Here is a 23,693-nt window from a genome sequence, read left to right on the forward strand (position 1 = left end):
TATATATGGTATCTTTGCAAAGATTGACCATATATTAAGGTATAAAACCTTACAACAAAAGTAGAAAAAGCAGCAATATTAAATATACCCTTTTCAGGCCATAATACAATAAAAGTTGCTTCCACAAAAGGATTGTGGAAGCATAGATTAAAAATCAATTGGGGGGCAGCTAGATGGTGCAATGGATAAAGCACCAACCCTGAAGTCAGGAGGACCTGAGTTCAAATCTAGTCTCAGATACTTAACACTTCCTAGCTGTGTGACCCTGGGCAAGTCACTTAACCCCAATTGCCTCAGCCAAAAGAAAAAAATTGGAAATTAAATGATCTAATTCTAAAGAATAAGTGCATCAATGAACAAATCATAAAAACAATAATATCATTAAAGAAAATGATAACAATGAGACACCAAAATTTCTGGTATATAACCAAAGAAGTATTTAAGGGACATTTTATATCTCTAAACAATTATATCAGTAAAATTGAGAAAAAGCAGATCAATCATTTTGTGTGCAATTAAAAAAAAAGCAAATTAAAAATCTTCAAAATTAAACATTAAAATGGAAATCTTGAAAACCAAAGGAGAGATTAATAAAATTAAAAATAAAAAACTTGTACTGTTAAATAAAACTAGAAACCAGGATTTTTTTGGGAAAGAAATATAAAATAGATAAACCATTGGTTAATTTTATTTTAAAAAAACAAAGAAAAAAATTACCAATATTAAAAATAAAAAGTGTGAATGAAAAAGTGCAATGAAAATAAAAGTAAAGCAATTATTAGGAATAATTTTGTCCAATCATATATCAACAAAGTTGATCATTTTAGTGAAAGATGAATATTTACAAAAATATGAACTGCCTGGATTAATAGGAGAGAAATATAATAATTAATAATCTTAGAAAAAAATCGAATACACCATAAATAAGTTCCCTAAGGAAAAAACTCCAGAATTAGAAAACTTTACAAATAAATTCTATCTAACATTTGAAGAACAATGAATTCCAATGCTATATAAACTATTTGGGGAAAAAAATAGGTAAAGGAGTTTTTTACCTTTTATTACACAATATGGTTTTAATACTTAAACTAGGGAGAACAAAAACAAAGAAAGAAAGGAATGAAAATTGGTGTAAAAATTTAAATAAAATCCTTGCAAGTAGATTACAACAAGATACCACAAAGATGATTACTATGATCAGGTGGAATTTATATCAAGAATGCAGGACTGGATCAATATTTGACCAATTGACCATATCAAAAATAATAACAAAAATCATATGATTATCTCAATACATGCATAAAAAGCCTTTGACAAAATATGACACCTATTCCTTTTGTTGAGGTGTGAGAATAGGGGGAGAGATTGCTTCTGCTTCAAGACAAAAGTCCAAATGTGAAAGAATTTGCAAACCCCCAAATCTGTGGTAAAAAAGGATTTTTATTGTTCACCAAGAAGCTCTCAGCGGGCAAATTCCTAATGAGGAATTTGGCAAAGGTGTGTTTGACGGCCCCCTGTTTTATGAGCAAAATGTTTGCCTGGGGCTGGGAGCTGTCTGGACTAATCAATAAAGGACCATAAGACAGAGATCTCCAATTGAATAAAATCATTTTGAAGGCTTTTCCCCAGAGTCTATGAATTTCCTGAAGGGGACCCAGGCCACCCCCAAAAGATCAATGAAGGGTGATTTGATTAAGATCTCCAATTGAATAAAATCATTTAACTTGTCTGGGAAAGTATGCTTTTCCAGGGGAAAGCCTGAGACTCCAAATCTCCCTTCCTCTACGATTAAATGAAACACAGTTTCAGAGTTCACCCCCATCACTTTAAAAAACACTAGAAATCAGAGCAATGAATGGAGCTTTTCTTAAAATAATAGTGTCTATCTTAAACCCAAAGTAAACATTTTTTTTCCTAATGAGGATAAACTTGAAACCTTCCTAGTAAGAGTGAAGTGATCTATTACTATTATTCCATATTGTATTAAAAATGCTAGCTACAGTAATAAAAGAAAAAAGAAATTTAAAGAATTAGAATAAGCAATGAAGAAACAAAACTATCTACTCTTTGCAGATGATATGATGGTATACTTAAAGAATCCTAAAGAATCAATTTAAAAACTTGTTGAAATGATAAATAACTTAGCAAAGTTGTGGGATATAAAATAAACCCACACAAATCATTAGCTATATACTACCAACAAAATCCAGCAACAAGAGATAGGAAGAGAAATTTCATTTAAAATAATGGCAGACAATAAAAATACTTGAGTGTCTGCCTGTCAAGACAAACACAGGGATTATATGAACTAATTACAAAACCCTTTTCACACAAAGAAAGACAGATCTAAAGAACTGGAGAAATATGAATGGCTCATAGGTAGTTTTTTAGTCAATATAATAAAAATAAACTTCGACTTAAGTTGGTTTATTTATTCAGTGCCATACCAATCAAATTCCCAAAGAATTAGTTGATAGAGCTAAAAATAAAAATAGTAAAAAAATTCATCTAGGAGAATGAAAGGTCAAATATATCAATGAAAAAAATGTGAAGGAAAATGGTCTAGCAGTTCCAGATTTCAAACTATATTTCAAGGCAATTTTCATTAAAATAATCTGTCATTGGTTAATAAATAGATTGGTGGATCAGTGGAATAGATTATAATACATAATAATAACAGACAGCTAGGTGATATAGTAGAGAGTACTGAGCCTGGAGAATAAGGAAGACTCATCTTCTTGAGTTCAATTCTGACCTCAGATATTTACTAGCCGGTATGACCCTGGGCAAGAGTCAAATTTACAAAAATACAAGTTGTTCTCCAGTTGATAAATAGTCAAAAGATATGAATGAGTTTTTAGAAAAAAAGAAATCAAAGCTATCAATGGTCTCATTTAAAAATTGCTCTAAATAGCTACTGATTTGAGAAATGCAAATTAAAACAACTTCACACCTTTCAGACTGGTTAACAACACAATAGAGAAAAGACAAATGCTGTAGACTGTGTGGAAAAATTGGAACACTAATACAGTGTAGTTAAAATTGTGAATAGTCCATTCATTCTGGAAAACAATTTGGAAATATGCTCAAAGGGCTATAAAATTGTATAAACATTTGATCCAGCAAAAACACTATTATCCTGTATCCCAAAGAGATCAAAGAAAATTTTAAAAAAGAACTATTTATACAAAACTATTTATGGCAACTCTTTTTGTGATGGCAAAGAATGCGAAATCAAGGAAATACCTATTAATTGGGGAATAGCTAAACAAGTATATGATTGTAATGGAATACTATTGTGCTATGAGAATGATGGGCAGGATGGTTTCAATAAAACCTGGGAAGATTTATATGAATTGATGCAAAATGAAATGGGCAGAACCAGAAGAACATTGTACACAGTAACAGTAATATTTTAAGTACAGGCAATTATGAAAGACTTAGCTACTCTGATCAACACAACACAATTTCAAAGACCCATGATGAAAACTGTTATTTACCTCCAAGAGAAAATTGATGAATGTTGAGTGCAGATTGAAATGTACTTTTGAAAATTTATTTATTTTTCTTGTTTTTTATAAACGTGTTTTTTTTTACAACATGGCTAACATGGAAATAGATTTTGCTTGACTTCACCTGTATGATCAGTATCATATTGCTTATCTTCTCATGGTATAGGAGAGGGTTAGGAGGGAGAGAGAGAATTTGAAGCTCAAAACTTTTTTAAATGAATGTTTAAAAATGTATACACAAATATTTAATGAAATAAAAAAAATTAGGAACAAAAGAAAAAAGAAGCCTTTCAAAAATTTTTAGACATGTCCTAACCAAATTTTCTCCTCTCTAGACTAAACATATCTTCAACTGATCCTTTTAGCATAAATCTAATGCTACAAGATATCTCACAACCCATCTAATGTAACCCCTTCGTTGAGGTAACTGGGGCACAAAGAATTTAGGTTCTTCTCCCAAAACCATCCAAGTTCTAAATTTCAGAGTTGGTATTTGAACCTAGTTTCCTCGATTCTAAGATCAGTGGCTTTTTTCCCTTCATATATACTGCCTCATATAACAATCCTCAAATGTACTGAAGTTATCCTTAACTTTCTTCTTCTTCTCCCTTCCATATTCAATTACTTTCTAAATCCTTAATCCTGAATTCATAACATTCACTTCCTGTGTCTCTTTCTATGCCCTCATGCAACCCCTTTCATGATTCAGACTCGCCTCTTACTAGACTGAGATAATAGGATTTTCCTACTTTTAGTTTTCCTTCCCCAATCCTTACAACACACCTATCAAACTGATTTTCCTAAAAAAAAAAAAGATGACTATGTTGTCCCTATGTCCAATAGTCTTCAATATTTTCCTTTTGCTTCTTTTTCTCACTCTATATTTAAAACTCTCCAAAATCTGACTCTTACCTCTCCAATCTATTTTTATCTTACTCTTCTTGTTACCCTTTACTCATGCACTGAATTGGCTTGTTGGCTGTTCCCTATACATGGACTTCCATCTCCTATATCCAAGACTTTACACAAATGATCTACCATACTTAGAATGCACTCTGTCCTACCCTCTGCCTCAAAGGATTCCTAGCTTCTTTTTAACCACAGCTTATGTTTAGCCCTTTCTTCCTCTGAAAATCACTTTGTAAATACTTTTAAATTTACTCATCTTCATACTTAGAATGGAAACTTTTTGAGGGCAGATTGTTGTTTGTTTTTGGTTTTTTGTCTCTTTCTTACACTTAACACAGGGTCTTATACATAGTAGGCACTTGGACATGAACATCTGTTGGACTGAAATGAATTCCAGATCCCTCTCCTCTGAAGGCATTTCATCTCATCAATGTTCTTCTAAAATATTATTCCCAGAGCAAAATATACCAAATATAATCTGACTAAAGAAGTGGAAAGTTATATTTTCAATCTCGTTTCTATTAATAAAGCTGGGGATCTTAAATCTAGAGTTAGCAGGATTCCAGCTAGTCCAATGCTTTTTTTAAGTATTTTGCTCGATGGCACCCGGGATGGAAGTATCAGAGGTGTGACTGAACCTGTCTCTTCTGACTGGAACATCTTTTCAATATAACCTGATACCTCTATCTAGAACTAGTTTTTTTTGTTGTTGTTGTTGTTTTTTGGTCTGCCTTCCACTGCCCATTTGTATTAAACTTATAACTTACTACAACCTATAAAGTCTTTTTCAAATGAACAGCTTTTGTGCCATATATCTCTAACTCTGTACATGGGCCCGTGATTTTTTTGAATCCCTATCTCAACATTTGATACTCCTTAATATTAAACTTCACTTATGAGTTTCAACTTTCTGAGATCTTTTGGCATCATAAATCTATCTGTCCTAGTGTCATGTAATTAGAAAAATTAAGTACATCATTTAGAGCAGTGCTGTCCAAATCAAATAGAAGAGGAGGCTATTAAACCATACATACGAATCTTTGGCTGCATATTGATTTGTTTTATAATGTAATATCATTGATGTTTTATTATATTTTTATTTATTTTGTTAAACATTTCCCAATTATATTTTAATCTGATTTGAGCAACACTTGGAAGTTTGTGTATTTAATACCCTTGTACTAGATGACCCCTCAAACTTTTAAAATTCCATTGATTTCCTAATTTTATTGGAAAAATAAAGAAAAGCTCACAAGAAAAATTTTAGGTAACGTCTAGCAATCAAGCCAGAGGACAGGTTTTTATTATGTCTGTGATTTGGGATCCTACTGCTATAGAATTTTTCTGTCATGGCCAGGTTTCAAGGACCTCTTATGCCTCCCCCGAAACTCTACTTTAAACAGGGATTTGTTGAAAATAACATACACTAAAATATGGGAAAGGGATCAAGAAAGTGACAATAGGGCAGTGATAAATTTGCCTGTACCTCAAAATTAATTTAGGGCTAGCCTTACTAGAGAGAAAATCTTTATACTGTATTCAGTCTAAAAGTCTTTAGTTTAAGCTAAATAATCCTCAAATTAGATGATTTTTCTTCTCATTTCTTGACCATTTCTCCTGAAAGGGATCTTAGAGATTATCTATTCTAGAGATTCTTAAATTATGGTTGATTTTAAAATATATTTTAATAATTATTTTTATTATTATTGGTTACCTTTGTAATATATATATGTACTATATTATGTATATATATATATATATATATATTTATAATTTTATGCATTTGAAAGCATTATTCTGAGAAAGGGTCCATAGATTTCATCATTACCACAAAAGGGTGCTTAAACACGAAAACATTGAAAAATCTTACATCGTCTGAACCTCCTATATTACAAGATGAAGAAACAAGTTGAGAAAAAAAATCAATGTCTTTCTCAGGGTTACAGAGCAGGTCACTGACAGAAATAGAGGTCAAACAGCTAGATAGTACAGTATATATAGTGTTGGACCTCAAGTCAGGAAGATCTGAGCCTTCAAAAGTGCCTCTTCAGATACTATTTTTCAGCTTCATTTTCTTCATTTGTGAAATGGAAATAATATCATCTACTCTGGAGTTGTGAAGATCAGATGAGATAAGGTATATAAAGTTGTGCAGTCACATCTGATTCTTTATAATCCCCATTTGGGGTTTTTCTTGGCAAAGACAGTAAACTGGTTTGCTATTTCCTTCTCCAATTCATTTTATAGATGAGGAAACTGAGGCAAACATGGTAAAGTGATTTGCCCAGGGTGACATAGAGGTAGTCCAAGTCTGGTGTTCTATTATGCCACCTAGCTGCCAGAGTACTTTGTAGATCTTAAAATACTATATAAACACTATTATTATTCAGGTTGGAGAGGGAAATGGCAAACCACTGCAGCATCTTGATGAAGAAAACCCCAAAGGATGTCACAAAGAGTTCGACAGGACTGAAAAAGACTCAACAAAAATTATCAAGCAGTTAGGGTGCACATGGATAGAGTAATGAACTTGGAATCTGGAGGAACTGAATTCAAATCCAGCCTGAGAGGGACTTCTGCTTTGTGACTCTAGGAGAATTGCTTAATTTGAATTTCTTCATCTGTAAAAGGGAGGGTGATAATAACAGTACCCACCTTTCAGGATTACTGTATTGGTCAGACCTTAGAGTACTGTACAGATATGCTATTGTTGTTGTTGTTGTTGTTATTGTTGGGTAAATAAATCTTCTGCTCCAATCTTAGGGCCCTTTCTATAGGTCATCATCAAATTATATTACTGTCCACAAGACATCCCTCCCCAGACAATTCCAAACCCATTGCCTGAATGATCTCACCAGTTTCATCAGAATCCCAGAAGGGAAATGTTATACCCTGGGAAAGGGGAGGAGTGATGGGGTGAGGAAGAAGTTGAGAATGAAGTAAAATTTCATAGGCTTCAGAAGTTCAGATTGTTCAAATAAAGGTTCTTTGGGAAAAGGAACCTTTAGGTTTACACAGTTAACATTCTTTTAGGACAAAGCCCTGTGCAAACAAACACTCTATGGGAAGCCATACAGAGGACCAATGACAGCCATCCCTTCCCCCCTTCCCATCTGCAGGGACGGAGGCTTTTGGGCGCCTCCTTTAGAATCTGGGGGGAAGAGGGGCAGAGATTGACAACAAAAGAAGAAACCTTTTACCTGCTTGGTTTTCAGGGGCTGAACTACTTCCCTAATGCATAGCTCCAGGTCATTGAGATAGTCCTTTTCAGTCTGTATCAGTTCTTTGATGATGTTCGACCTCTTTGCCATCATTCTCCTTATCTGCTGCTGTTCATCCTGGGCTGGGGGCCCAGGTGCAGAGGCTCCAGTTTGGGGTGTCATCTTTTCTGTTAAATTAAAAAATGTAGCAATAAGACCTTCTGCGGAGGGCTTGGATGCCTTTTATTTTTCCCATTCATCGCTAACAATGCATCTCCTGGATTATTCATAGCAACGAAACAAGTTTGAAGCATCTCACAGATGTGTTCCTAGGCACTGATTTGCTGCCATTCTTGCCAGACCCTGACACTGAGCAGCTATGAAGGAGGCTTGGGGGATGGGGGAGGAGGGTAAGAGAAGCTGGTGGTGACAATGGGAAGCTTCACAAAGGAGCAACGAGTGAAGGCAGTAGAACCTATCTATGTTAAAAATAGTGCTACTTCTTTCTGAACACTCCACACACTCCCAAGCTGGATTCACAAAAAGTGAAAACTATGTTTTAGAAACCCTTATCTATGTGTTGGCTTTGGTTTTAATTGGTTTAAGTGACCTTAAATTAAGGGCAACTTACAGTAGTAAAACCAAAAATTCCAAATCATGTTTGTTTTTGGTATTAAAGTGGATGTTCTTTATCCCCTGATAAGACAAAAAACCAGACCACCTTGTTAAAGCTCCTTTAACTTAATTTATACTTATTAAGGGCCCATAGGTTGCTAGGCCCTGGCCTGGAGTGGATTCCATCAGTTTTCTAGTACAAAAACTAAACATTTAATGTATCTGGTCTCAGATTTTGAGCAATCACTTATTTAACCTCTTTGTTTCAGTTTCCTCGACTATTGAATGAGGATAATAATAGCATCTATTTTCCATGAGACAATATTTATAAAGCCCTTGGTACAGGACCCAGCACATAGTTGGTGCTTATTAATAAAGGTATTTTTCCTTTCTACAGTAGAAAGTATACTGGCTTTGGAGTTAGAGGACCTACATTTCTTTCTTTCTTTTCATTTTTTGCAAGGCAATTAGGGTTAAGTGACTTGCCCAAAGTCACACGGCTAGGAAGTTTTATGTGTCTGAGGTCACATTTGAACTCAAGTCCTCCTGACTCTAGGACCAGAGCACTATTCACTATGCCATTTAGCTGCCCCAAGGACCTACATTTCAAAACTACCTTTTCCACTTAATATTTGTGTGACTTTGAGCAAATTCACTTAACCTCTCCAGGCCTCAGTTTCCTAATCTGTTGAATGAAAATGACCTCTAAGTTTTTTCAAAGACTAAACCATCTATTATTCTTATGATCCTATGATCTTTGTATTTTATCTCCAAATAAGAGAAACTGAAAAAAAAAAAAAAAAAGACTGATTTCTAATCTTAGAGGAAAGAAAGTAGAAGCTTAAGGAGCACTGAAGTTCAAGTAAGTTGCCTAGTGTCAAACAATAGTATCACAGGGGGGCTTTGAGCCCATGCCCTCTGAGATGAGTCTAAAGCCAATGCTTTTCCTACCATTACTGTTCAGGTAATGATTTTGTGTTGAATCTCCCTTTTCTTTAACTTAGCCTTTTTTTCCAAAACTTTCATTTTTGAGTTGCCTGGTCAAAATCAAAAGTGAAATCTGCAGTTACCAAATAGTTCTTGGGACTTTCCAGATCTTTCTCTCTTTTCTACATATCCTATCATTGCCTAAATCCTGTAAAAAAAGAACCAGGGAATCTCTTTTTTCCCCAGAGAAACACATAACACCTTGGAAAGCAGTTTGGGAAGATGGCCACACTGCTTCTAGTCTCTCCCATTTGCTTTCTCCTCCAAGCCATCCTTTAAAGAGCCACCACAATAATCTTAAAACACAATTCTGGTATTACCATTCCTCTGCTCAAAAAACAATTGGTGAGGGCAGCTAGATGGTACAGTGATAAAGCACCAGCCCTAAAGTCAGGAGGACTTGAGTTCAAATTCAATCTTAGATACTTAATACTTCCTAGCTATGTGACCCTGAGCAAGTCACTTAACCCCATCTGTCTAACACAAAAATAAGTAGTGGAATTTAAAGTCCTCTGCAATATCTTCTCCTTCAAAAACTCTTCCAGCCTAACTAAGCTTGGGGCTGTGCCTTTTCTAATTCCTGTGCTTTTGCAAAGGCTATTAGAATTTACTCCTTTTCCCCTTCTGTCTCTTAAAATCTTTAGCTCCTTTCAAAGTTCAACTCAGGATCAATTTCTGACCAGAAGGGTCAGTGTTTCTTCCTTAGATTACCTTCTCTTTACTTCCTTGAATATTTGTGGTACCTCCTCAATAGAAGGTAAACTCCTTGAGGCCTGTTTTGGTTTTTAGCTATTTAGGATAGTGTCTAGTACAGGGTAAGTACATAATAAGAACTTCTTAGATTAGATAACTCTATAAGGTCCATTAGAATTTAAACTCCCTGAAGGCAAGGATTATATAATTTTTATCTTTATATACTCTAGCAGGTTTTAAAGTGAAAGCATTAAGGGTAGACTTAGGGAGATAAGGAGGGATAAAATAATAAAATGTGAGTGGAGATTTCTTGGGGGAGGAGAGGGTGAACAAAGGATGGAAGGTCACAGTGAAGGTAACTATTTTGGTTAATTTTGCCTAGGGCTGGCCTCACCTATAGAAAATTCATTTGATCTGAAACACAAGGCTATGAAAAGGTTAATGTTGAAAATTTTTCTGTGCATATGTTTTAAAAATAAAAAAAATGTAAAAAATCTAATGTATATGTATAACCCCTCAAAAAATTGTTTTTACATGTAACTGGGGAAAATAAAAATATGAAAGAGACAGAATAACTAAATAAATGAATTTTTATTTCATCTCAAATTCTGAAAAAAAAAAAAACCAAGCTTTTTTGAAACATTTGAAACAAGCTTGAATTATTCACATTGATTTTTCCATACAAAAGATTATTCAATCTTTTTGACTTGTCTTCCTTCTTGCTTTATTTGCATGATTCTGATTTTTTTCTCCATGCATTCATTCTTTGTTTTTATTAATTTATTTTATTGTTCCTTAGCTCCTTGCTACTGAGCAAATGAAATCCAAGTAATTTTTGAAACTTTTGAATCATCTGTAGATTTTAGTTCTCCCTAATCACCCTTTCCCCCATTACCATGAATAATTGAGCATATATTGGATTCCTGCATTTGGATCTAAGTCCCCTGGTGTTATGTTTGGGTTAGCTTTCTGGAGGTCCTTCGGAAGGGCCTTGGTCTCAGCAGAATAATCACCACAAGAATGGACAAGAATAGAGTCTAAAGTCTTTATTGTCTCCTTCACGGTCTGTGTCTGTCATAGTCTGACTCAGTCTCCTCTAGCAGTCTAGCAGTCTGCCAGTCTCAACCAGTCTCAGTCTGAGTCTGCCTTTGTCCCCAGTTCTCTCAGTCCTTAAATCCCCATTACAATTACATCATTATAAAATACTGAGTATAAGCCAATCTAGAGTGATTATATCATTATATCAAACTAGAGTGATTATATCATTCTATCATACTAGATATATGTGAACTAGAGAACCATTATCTCACCACTTCCACTGAGTTAACACCTTGTTTCAAGTACACTTCTTTCAAGTATGTTTCTCCAAAGTTCCGGCCCTCTACACCCAGGAATGCTGTCTGGGAAAGAATTTTGATTAATATTTACGCAGCACAAAACTCATGACACATGGTGAGGGAAGTATACTGTTCAAAATGATTCTGTTCTGAAATGCTGAAAACAGATTTTAAATATTCAGTGGGAAAAAAAGAAATTTGGCCACTTTAAGAATAAAGTGATTTACATAGAAGTTTTGAAACTTCTACTGGAATCAGTGAATGGAACAGGGTTTAAAGATATTTAAGTAGCAGTGTCAAACTCAAATAGAAATGTTGGCCACTAACACTGTAACTAGGTGGCACAGTGATAGAGTGCCAACCTTATAATTGGTAAAACTTCCTAAGTTCAAATCTTCCCCCAGATATAGCTGTAAGTCACTTCGTCCTATTTACCTGAGTTTCCTTAATTACAAAATGAGTTGCAGAAGTCATAAAGAGTTGGACATTTCAACTTCACTCATTAAAACAATATATTTTACATAATAATCCCTGTAAGCCACATGTTGACTTAGAAAACCACATATTAATATTATCTACATTCTACTGTGTTTTTATTTATTTTATTAAATATTTCTCAATTACATTTTAATCCTGTTTGGCCAGGATTATAGAGTGTTATGGGTCACATGGTTAATGCCTCTGTCTTGAGTATTAGAATTATGAGAAACCTTAAACACCATCTGGTCCAATTCACTCATCTTAAAAATGAAGAAAGGAGGGTCTATGGAAGAAAAATTAATATGGAAGCATAATAGTACATAGGATCATGTAATTGAAAGGAGCCTTGGAAGACACTGAGTTCAGCCTCTTCATTTTACAAATGAAAAAACCAAAGCTGAGCTGAGAAGGACATCTCAATGATCATACAGATGGTGTCACACACATTGGTATGATTTGAATTCAGGTCTTTTTGAATCCAAGTCCAGCATTCTATTCAGCCTTTCGTTTTAGAGCCCAGACTAGAATCTAGGTTTCCCTATTTGGGTTTTAATTTTCTTTCCTCTATGGACACTATTTAAATTTTTTTTCATTGATATCTTTTGTTCTTTATAAATGATAATTCAAATTGGTTAAAATTTAACATTTAAATTAACATTTAAAATGATCTATTCCAGTGCCTTCATTTTACAGAAGAAGAAATTGAGGTTTCAGAATTGGGGTTTTCAGAGCTAGGAGTCTCAGCAGCAATCTAGCTCATTCATATGTGACAGAATCTCAAGTATAACCTTCCCAACAACTAGTCATCCAATTTTCACTTGCAAACTTCCAATGGGGAGGAGGACACCCTACATTCAGAGGAGTCTCCTTCCCTTTTGGGCAGTTATCATATTAAGTAAGTTTTTTTTTTTAATATCAAGCATGAATCTGCCTCTTTGAAATTGCCACTCATTGTTCCTAGTTCTATTCTCTGGGGTCTAATGGAACAAGTCTAGTTTTTTCAAATTGCAGTCCTTGAAATATAAGGCACAATAAATACTCTCTCCCATTCCTCCCATTAAAAAAAGAGAGAGAAAAAGAGAAAGAGAGAAAGATTGAGGGAGGAGAAAAATGTAAAGGCAGGGAGAGAGAAGGAAGAAAGACAAAACCCTTGTAACAAATATGGATAGTCAAGCAAAACAAATTTCTAGATCAGGCACATCCAAAATGTGTATTTCAATTCTCCAGATGGTCTCAATAGGGCAAAGTACAGGGAGTGTCTATCACCTTATTCCTCCAAGCTCTGTTTCTCTTAAGGGAGCCAAAGATAACATTATCCCTTTTGGCCACTACTGTAATGACTCATATAATGCTTCAAATCTTATAAAACTCTCAAATTTTTGTTGAATGAACTATTTAGTCATTCATCCTCATCTTGTATGTATATAAAGTTGATTTTTTAAAATAACCCATGAGTTTTTTTATTTTATACCTATTGAATTTTATATTTTATTTTCAAAGCTTAATGTTTTACTTTAAAAAATCATTTTTTTTTTCTCTTCCTCTCTCCTACCCATTTGGAATAAAGGAAAAAAACAAAACCTTTGTAACAAATAGTCAGTCAAAGAAAACAAATCTCCTGTTGGCCATCTCCAAACATGTATCTGAATCTGAGCCCTGGGACCATCAGGAGGTACATAACCCACTTCATCACTGGTCTTCTGGAATCACAGTTGATCAATCACATCTTTGATCAGAGAGTTCTTAAGTCTTCATTGAATTTAATTTGATTAGATTAACCTAATGTTCTAAACTGTGAACTTTTTTTTCCTATCTCTTTTATTCATTGTGTTTGATATCGATACTCACTTTGTATTGTTTGCAAATTTTATTAGCATGCCACAGGTGACTTTATTCATATTATTGACAGAGAGGGGGATAGAGATAGAAGCTGATTTGTGATTGTATTAGTCTAAAGAACTCTCAGGTGAAGAAGCTCTTTTTGCCAGTGTAGGATGGCATCTGACTAGCGATTTGTAGTCTTAGAGAGGAGTTTCTTAGAGAAGAGATGAAGTGACTGGCCTAGGGTCATACAGTCACTAACTGTCAGAAGTGGGATTTGAATTCAAATTCCCCAGCTTTGAGTCTTGCTGTCTTATATCATTTTTGATATTGATAAAAATGGAGCATGCTATTAGAGAATTCCTGTCAAGTTGAAACTAACAGTGCAGAAATCTGAATTCTTCCTAGTTTGAGAGATTGTGCTCTAGGACCAGGAAAATAATTATTATTACTTATAATAACGATAATTACTACTAATAATAACCTTTACATATCACTTTAAAGTTAGCAGAACTCTTTAAAATATTAACTCATTTTATCTACACAACAATCCTAGAAAGTGGGTGCTATTATTGTCACATTTTACAGATGAGGAAACTGAGGCTGAGAGAGGTTGATTTGCCTAAGCTCACACAGCTAATAAGGATCGGAGGCCAATTGGAATTTAGATCTTCTTGATTCAAGGCTCAGCATTGTAGCTCCTTTGCCAATAACTCTCTTGCTCACCTGGACTTGGGCTCTAGGATCTCCAACTATGACATCTAGGACCATGAGAATTAGAGTAAAGATCTAGATAAAGTCTCAAGGTCTCTGGAAGGAGCACAATAGTTTTTTTCTGGCTATAGTATGGGATTCAGACAAAGAGCATGTCAATCAACTCTATTTATGCCAGTGTATTCTTAAGAAAATCACTTACTCCTTCACAACATAGATCCTCAGTTCTGGTAACTCTAGAGAAAGTAATGACTCAGATTTATGATAAAGACTCATGACAGGTCCTTAGACCTGTATGGATCCTTGTGCCTAGTAGAAGCATTAAATGTAATGACTAGTCATATTTGGTCACAAGCTGTCACTGACATGACAGTGCCATGTCTGACACATACTAGCTGCAAAGCCCCTTAGTGCCCCCAGACAATTAGCTCCCAAATACAGTTAAGCTATGGAACAATGAAAAAGGGAGTTTCTTCCTACAAAGTAAATTGCAGATCTAGTAAAACCAAAATTTTTAAACAAAAATAAATTGATTTTGGTGCAAATTAGCAGGTGAAACAGTGAATAGAGCACTGGGCCTGGAATCAGAAAGGTTTGAGTTCAAATCTAAGCTCAGTCACTTATTAGCTATGTTACTTTTAGCAAGTCACAATCCCTGTTTGCCATAGTTCTCATGTGTAAAAATAGGGCACACTGGAGAAGGAAATGGCAAACTGCTCCAGTATCTTTGCCAAAACTCTATTGACTTTTGTCCATGAGATCACATACAGTCCAACACAAATGGACATTGAATAACAACAAGCAAATATTATAAGCAGAGTGTATATATTTCAATAGAAAATAGTTCTTATGGCACTTTGAAAAATCATTTGGTAAGAAAGACAAAAAGAAATTTAGAAAAATGGGAGGAGGTATGAATATAGTATACAAAAGAATGGATACGTTTTTGTGCTGAATTTTTATGCTTGTGATGGAATGACCTTCCTATTTAATTATATCCTTGTATCTTTCCCTCACAGGATATTTGACAATATATCATGTGCAGCCCACATGACTAATACATTCTGCATCTGTTTCTTTCTATCACACCCTCCCACCACATATACGCTGCATCACATCTTCTGACAAAAATGTTATTTCAAGGTAATGCATATAATAAAAATGTTCTCTTTTGTGTCACAACGATATTATTTCTCCTTCCGTAGTGTTGTCAGAATGATATCTACACTGATTAATGTTCACCTGACAACTTAAATAAGGACATGTCCCAGGGAAAAAGGATAGCCATGAATACCTTTTAGGGTCTTATGAAATATAAGGAGGGAAATCTCTTCTTAGGGAAAATTATAGAAAAGAAAGCATTGCAAATAGATTGCTAAGAAACAGAAAATGCTCTTGACAAGGAGACTCTCATCCCAGTAACATTAACTGAGTAATGCTTCCCAGCTTCAGAAGGAAAGAAAACAGGGCAAAAAACATTTATTAGGTGTCAGGCATGGCTAAGTGTCATTGTTCAGTTGTGTCATCATTGGAGTTTTTTAAGTAACAATATTGGAGTGATTTCCCATTTCCTTCTCCAGCTCAGTTTCCAAAAAGGGCTGCTACAAACATTTTTGCACATGTGCATCCTTTTTCCTTTTTTAATCATCTTTTAAGGACACAGACCCAGAGAGACACTACTGGATCAAAAGGTATGCCCAGTTTGATAGCCCTTTGGGCATAGGTTCATATTGCTCTCCAGAATAGTTGGATCAATTCACAACTGCACCAACAATATATCAGTATCCCAGTTTTCCCACATTCCCTCCAATATTTATCATTATCTTTTCCTGTCATTTTAGCCAATCTGAGAGGTATGTAGAGGTACCTCAGAAGAAAGGACAGTATTTTTCACCTTTGTTGTTATTGTTTGTTTGCTTGGTTTTTTTCCTTTCTGGTGTTTTTTCTTTTGATCTGGTGTGTGTGTGTGTGTGTGTGTGTGCGCGCAAGCATGCAGAATATGGAAATAGAAATTTATGGAAATTTAGAAGAATTGCACATGTTTAACCTGTCTTGGAGAGGGGTGAGGGCAGAGGAGAGGGAGAAAAATTTGAAACAAGGTTTTGCAAAAATGAATATTGAAAACTATCTTTGCATGTATTTGGAAAAATATACTATGAAATTAAAAAAAGAACCCAAACAACAAGTTATTTGGGAATGAAAAGGTATTAAAAACTTGGGTGATCAAGAAATTCCTCATATAGAACATTGTATTTGATCCAGGTTTTAAAGAAAACTAAGGAATATTTTCTCTCTTTAGAGCAGGACAAAACAAAGAAGAATGTTGGTTTTCCTCAGCTGCTGCTAATTTAACTCTAATCAACTACGTTGGCCTACTTTTCTATATGCAAAAAACCCCCAAACCCAAGATTTATCATTTTGTCATCATTTTACCCTGCAGTTATAGGAAATCCGTCCAGTAGAAGAAGAAATATCAATCTATGACTTGGTAGTTAAGTCCCAATGAATCTGATTAGAGTTACATAGCTAGTAAGTGTCAGGATTCAGATTTGTACCCAGGTTTTCCTGATCTAATATTCCATCCACTATATTGGGTGGCCTTTATATATACCTACATGTATGATATACTACAACTTATATATGGGCAGTTAGGTGGTACAATGGATAGAGTTTGGGGCCTGGACTCAGGAAGAATCATCTTCCTGCTTTCAAATCTGGCCTGATTCTCCTTAGCTGTTTGACTCTGGGCAAGTCACTTAACCTGGTTTGCCTCAGTTTCCTTGTCTGTAAAATAAGTTGGAGAAGGAAATGGTAAAACACTCCAGCATCTTTGCCAAGAAAACCCCAAAAGGAATAATAAGGGTTGAACATGACTAAAAACAACTGAACAACATTACATGATTTATATATACAATACAAAGGAACATTGGAAACACAAGTTGCGTGGAGGTACACAAGGTTACCAAAAAACAAACAAACAAAAAAAACGATGGTGTTAGAATAGATCTTTTTTTTTTTTTTTTTTTTTTTTTTCTATTTTAATAGAACTCTACTGTAGAGGACGGAATTTTGGAGAAGTATACTTGAAGTAGGGGAGTTGATGAGATGATTGTTCTCTAATTCACACATATAGCTAGTACTTAGCACGGTGATCTAATAGTTCTACAATTGATGTAATTGTAATAGGATGTTTAAACTGAGGACAAAGTCAGCCACCAATTTGTGGCTTTCTATCTTTGACCATCCTTGTGGTGGCTCTCCTGCCTCCTGTACTATGGGGGGAGACCCGCAGACTGCTGGAAGAAACTGGGGATAGTCAGTCAGACTGTGAGTCAGACTGCTGGAAGAGACTGTGGAACTGACTGGGTCAGACTGAGAAACTGAAGAAGACAATAAAGACTGTGGACTTTATTCCTGACTATTCTCATGGTGATTATTCTGCTGAGACCAAGGCTGGTCCCAAAGCCCTCTAGAAAGCTAACCTGGACATCTCACTCTACAACTGAAAAAAGCAGAAAGATTTACATCTCAAACTTTTATGATAGGTTTGTCTTAACCATAGCCCTTGCTTGATTTAATGGCTCATTTAAAAGAAAATTTCCTACTGAAATACATCCATTTTGGAGGGGTTTGTTTTTGTTTAGCTCACACATGGATACATGGCAGGGGCAGGGATGGGAGACTAGAAACATTCTATAAGAATAGCACAAAAAAACCAAAGCTGATTTTTAGTTTCCCAAGAAACGTTGCTTCTGTCTTCAAAAGAATCCTTCATTTAAAATAATCTAGTTCTCTATCTTAATTTAATATTTTTACTGTTCCACAGAAAAGAATGCTCAAAGCATAGTAGACAAAAAAAGCACAGTAGAAAAATGATCATCTCTAAATTTTTAAAATATTCAGTGTGTGTGAATATTTTAAGAATAGTAACAATATTGTTATAGCATTATAAAAAGTCTGGATGCTGATTGATGAAACAGAATTTTAAATGTATATTTTGCAAGTTACTATTTTTATCCTTGAATACAAGGATCTGGTTTTGGTTTTTGGGTTTGTGTTTTAATTTGTGGAGGAGCAAACTAGTTTTTTCTTTCCATAGTTGCTCAGTGAAGGATTATCATAATTTTTTTGTTTTTGTCAGGGTCATGTCATATAATTGAGTGAGCTCATTAGAGGAAATCCACACACAAAAAGTATACTCTTCCATATTATATACAGGTCTAGGTAGGGACTATATAAATGACAACTCCTTAATCCAAAGAAAGCAGATGCCTCTTGGAGTAGAAGTATGTCTCTAATCAAAGAACTGAGAAAGAAGAATGATGGCCACCTGATAACAGAGAGATAATGGACTATAGAGGGAATAAGAAACACATTTTAAAATATGACCAAGTGGAATTTTATTTGCTTGATTCTGGTTATATGATATGAGTTATGTAATTCTCATTTTTGTTTCATTGAATGGGGAAAGGTAGTAAGAAAATAATATTTGATGATTATTGGTTCATTTTCTTATATTGCTTCCTCCTTTTTTTTTTTTTAATATTTGTTACAAAAGATAGCTTGCTGGGTAGGGAAGGAAGAGGAATATATTAAAAATAAATATGATGTAGAAAAAACAAAGGCTATCAATAAAAAATATAATTTTTTTTAAAAAAACAAATCACTGATATCTTTTCTCTCTTCTTTTCTTCCTTTTTTCTGTCTTTCTGTGTTTCTTTCTCTCTGTTCCTCTGACTTTATGTCTGTGTATATCTCTCTCACCCTCCTCCCATCTTGATTACAGGCTTTCCAATCAAGATAAAAGTGAGATAAAAGCTAGATTTTTGTGAAGAGTATTGGTGAGAGCAGTCTAAAGTCCCAGAGGATCTCCCCAGCTCCCAGAAGCAATAACCCAGCTGCTGTCATGAATAGTGTGCTTAGCTGATATGGGAATCTTGCCACAGGGAACAACTCACTTCTATTGCTCCCTTGCTTTGTTGGAGTCAGTTCTCACTCCCAAGACCAAGTGTCCAGGAAATAAATAGCAGAAAAACAGATCCTCCTCAACAGAGAATCCCAACAAGCTCCTAAAGTCCAGGAAATAGTGGCATCTCTCTCCACTCTGCTTCCATCCTGGCATTTGAAGCCATTGTCTAGGTCCAACTTATTTTACAGATGAGGAAACTGAGGCAAACCAGGTTAAGTGACTGGCCCAGAGTCAAACAGCTAAGGAGAATCAGGCCAGATTTGATGGGGATAGGCAATCCCATTAACCACTGATCATTTGTCATCTTCTGGGCATACAGACCAGGCTAGAGGAAACATGAAGGTATTCTGAGGGACAGAAAGCAGGTGCCAGAAAGGTGAATCAAACAACTGCTATCAGTGATACCAATGGTATCAAACTCAGATAGAAATGGGGACCACTAAATTGTAGATAAAGATCCCCTACTGACTTTAAAAACTCAATTATCTATGTTCCTTTGTATTTTTTATTTATTCCATTAGATGTTACCCAATTACATTTTAATTTAATTGTGTTTGACAGCTCCTTGTTAGAATACTTCCCTTCAGACCCTGGTGGAAATAGTACAAGACCCTGGGCCTAAATAACTACAATCACAGAGGGTGGGGTATAGTTATGGAAAAGGCATCTCATGTACTCAAGACCACTGACCCTTCCTTCAGCCTAGCCTCCAAAGCAATTAGGAAGGGCAGTAACCCTGGAGGTGCTAAATTATATCTTGACAACTTTCTCTTCCACGTATAGTAGACCACTCCTCCTCCCTCTTTCTCCAGAAGCTGAAGATGCAAGAAAAAAAATATTACTGTGAAATCCAAGTTAGCTTCCTGTTGACCTCAGGATCAGCCAGAGTCGGGATTAGCAAAAGTCCTTGGTCTTTAAGGGAAGAAGTAAAGGAGATGGACAAAGTTGCCACAAGTTCTCCACCTACCAACCTCCCTTCTATTCCACCCTCTAATCCCTCCTATGATTATCTGTATACACCAAAAGATCGAGCTAGCACAGAATAGTGGGAAGGGCCATTTTCCAAGCATATGCTTAATATTGTCCAGTAGGTAATTAGCCGTAAGTGCTTGGTTGTCTGATTCCAGTGCACCTATTCAGAGTTTCAGCCCTTTACATATTACCACCAAAGTTCTTGGGATTTTCACATGGCTCAATATCAGAAATGAAAATGGACTTATCAATGAAATTGGTCATAACAAAGATGATGTATCACCATCTGCTTTATGGCCACACCTAAAGTTCATGTAAATGACATTTGCCAAGGTGACCCAGAAGATAAAGGACCAGCCGTAGAATCAGAAAGACTCCTTTTCCCAAGTTTCCATCTGATCTTAGATACTTACTAGCTATATAACTCTGGGCAAGTCACTTAATCCTATTTACCTCAGATATCTATAAAACGAGCCAGAGAAGGAAATGGCAAATCACAAAAGTATCTTTGCCCCCTCCAAACTCCAATGGTAGTCACAAAGTAATGATTGAACAATAACAGCAAACTCCTTTAAAACAAAGATTGTCTCACTTTTTTATATGTACCTTCAGCATCTCAGCAATATAATTTCACTCAGGGGAGGTAGGTGGAGAGGTGGATAGAGCATTAGCCCTGAAGTCAGGAGGATCTGAGTGAAAATCTGGCCTCAGACACTTAACACTCCCAAGCTGCATGACCCTAGGCAAGTCACTTAACCCCAATTGCCTCAGGGGAGAAAAAAAAATATATATGTTTTCATTCATTTATTGTCACAATCAGTTAATTCCTTCAAGGTAGACTGAAGCAGAAACACTTGCCAAATGCCCAGCAGCCAAGTTGAAACATTGCTATTTTGTTCACTCACATAGCTTCCTTATTTATTTCTTAATGGAAAAAAAAAAAAAGAGATAAATTGTTCCTAACATCTGTGATGAAATCTTTCACTTGTCCATTTTATTCCTATGCTTCATTTGTGATTAGCAACTATTTAGTTGTGATTTCTTTAGATTTTAATTGCAGCAGCTCCTAAACAAAGAACTTTTCTTTCCTTTATGCAACACCATTCTTTTCTTCTGCAAATAAATTGTCCCCATTGCTAGGGAATAGAGATTTCAGGTGTTTGTCAATTTACATTAGGCTTCATTCAGATCAAAATGGCTGACAATAAATGTGAGAAGAACTATTTCCAGGAAGTCAAACAAATGGGGAGCAAAGGGGAAAATCATTATGGTAATATTGCTGAGTGCATGGCCTTAACCTAAAAATGACTTTTCCTTTTATATTCTAAGAATTGGAGGTAAAGTGGGATGGGGGAAAGTAATGTTTACTTAAAAATATAGTATGCTGATGCAGTACTCTGAGAATGTTAGAAATAATTACTCTGCTGACAGGAAAACACAGAGAATGTTGGCAACTAGCTGCTAAGTAAAAAAAAAAAAAAAGGACTGCATTTGACTCAGAGAACCTGGGTTTGAATTGTACTTCTACTACTTAGTAATTTCATGATATTAGACAAGTCATTTAATCTGAGCCTTTTGTTTCCTTGTCCATAAAATGGAGCTGCTGATCTTCCAGATCTAAATCTATGATTCTGAGAAGTTCAAGTCCAAGGCAAAAGCCTTAGAAAGGCAAATATTTGAAAAGATAAGAGTGTTATATTATAAATCTGGAATTATAGTAAAAATCACAAGATGAAAGCAGGAAGAGTTTTCATCTCTGCTTTTGTTTTCTCAGTTCCCCCACCCCCCAGTGATTAATAAGTATTTTTATAATGAATTAAATCAAAGACCATAGAATCATAGGATCATATTTTTAAAGTCTTTCATTTCATAGATAAAGATGTCAGGGTTAATTCTAATCAGAGATTAATGAGTAGCCAAGGAGAAAAGATGTGGGGGGCTGGGCACACTGGAACTTGGAGATAGTACCTGCTGAGGACCACTAGTTGGGAGCTTTTCTGAGGACTGCATTTTGTGGAGGGGTGGGAGTAGTGACTAAATTTGTGTCTTGCTTTCCATGATGTTTGCCCACAAGCCCCAACTCATTTCCTGGCGTTACCAAAAAAACAAACAAACAAACAAACAAAAACCCATTACCCAAATATCTGTACTAGAAGAGGATGATGAAAATCTTCTTGGATAGTTAATGATAATTGGCAAGAAATGTGCAGCTGATCTGGGACTGAAGAGAAGATACCAAATGGTGATTAACAAAGGTATAGTGAGTAAGCAATCTATCACATCCATCTGCATGTCCTTGGAGGATGTCAGATGAAGTGGGCTTCTCGATAAATTATTGGAATGATTTCTTTTATTTAGGGAGAAAGGCAAGTTTATGACATTTTTATTAAACTGAGTATACTTATTGTTTTCTGTGAAACAAAAATTTAAAGTCACTTCAAAATACATGCAGTAAAAGACAGTTTACCTGTTTTTAAAAAATATGGAATTGAATTAATCCCCTTGATAATTGTTTTCTGAAGCACACACAAACTTCATTTGCCTTGATTTCTACCCTACTGATCTGGAATCTAGTCTTTCCCTGTCAAGGTTGAATTGGTCGATCAAAGGAGATTCTGTAGGAAGAAGGGGACAGAAATGTGTATCATAGATTATCAGAGTTAGAAGGAACCTTAAATTGACCAATGCAACTTTGTGTGCACATCTAAAAAGTGTTCTAATTTTACATAGAAAGTGATTGACATCCAGAGAAATGAAGTGGCCTTCCCAAAGTCCTACAACTGGTTTATGGTACAACCAGGACTGGAATAAAGTTGCCCTTCCTAGTGTTCTTTCCCTTATGTTGTATTGCCCTTCCCTCTGGTTGAAGGACTGGAGAAAAGAACAAACACCTCCTTCTAAACCCTCCATTTAAAGAGGTTTGCAATGATAAATGTGAAATTACACACGTTTAACATGTTTCAGTAATAATAATAATAGCAACAACAACAATGATAAACTGGCTCCGGTGGTATCTTTTCCTTAAGGATAAGTCTTGTTTTGTTTTTTTTTTTCTTTCTGAACACACTTCTGAGATGCCAGGAATACTTTCAGCAAGTCTCTTCCCTTTGTATTTCCCAGTTATTTAATTGCTTTTAAAGACACAATACTTAATTAGCACAGAAGCTGCCAGAAATTTTGCTCATCATAGAAAAAGATATGGCAGATGTAAACATTCAAAAGAGATCTTTCTGAACCAGAGGCTGAGTTCAGTGCAGATCAGATGACTTTAGTTTTAGAGACTCAAATGTATTTTATGGGAAAGGTGGAAGAGGCAGGTTTGGGGGCATTATTTAGCATTCTATAATATACTTAGAATTCTGTCAAGTATATACCAGATTAAAGAGACATAACTTGTCAGAAGGTCCAAATTTGACTCTTAACTCAGAAATTTACCAAATAAGTAATCAAGTAGGGCAGTTAGGTGACACAAAGGATAAAGCAC

The 23,693-nt window shown here is 35.3% G+C and overlaps 1 protein-coding gene across 1 annotated transcript in view; it reads right to left on the reverse strand.

Annotated features, from left to right (window-relative positions):
* Nucleotides 1–23,693, reverse strand: part of ARHGEF38 (Rho guanine nucleotide exchange factor 38) — a 108,402-nt gene that overhangs the window by 82,193 nt on the left and 2,516 nt on the right. The window contains exon 2 of the mRNA XM_031941662.1: nucleotides 7,622–7,809. Coding sequence (XP_031797522.1) covers nucleotides 7,622–7,809 — 188 coding nt within the window. The remainder of the gene's footprint in view (nucleotides 1–7,621; nucleotides 7,810–23,693) is intronic.

Source organism: Sarcophilus harrisii, chromosome 6 (assembly GCF_902635505.1).
Source record: "Sarcophilus harrisii chromosome 6, mSarHar1.11, whole genome shotgun sequence".
Lineage (NCBI taxonomy): Eukaryota > Metazoa > Chordata > Mammalia > Dasyuromorphia > Dasyuridae > Sarcophilus > Sarcophilus harrisii.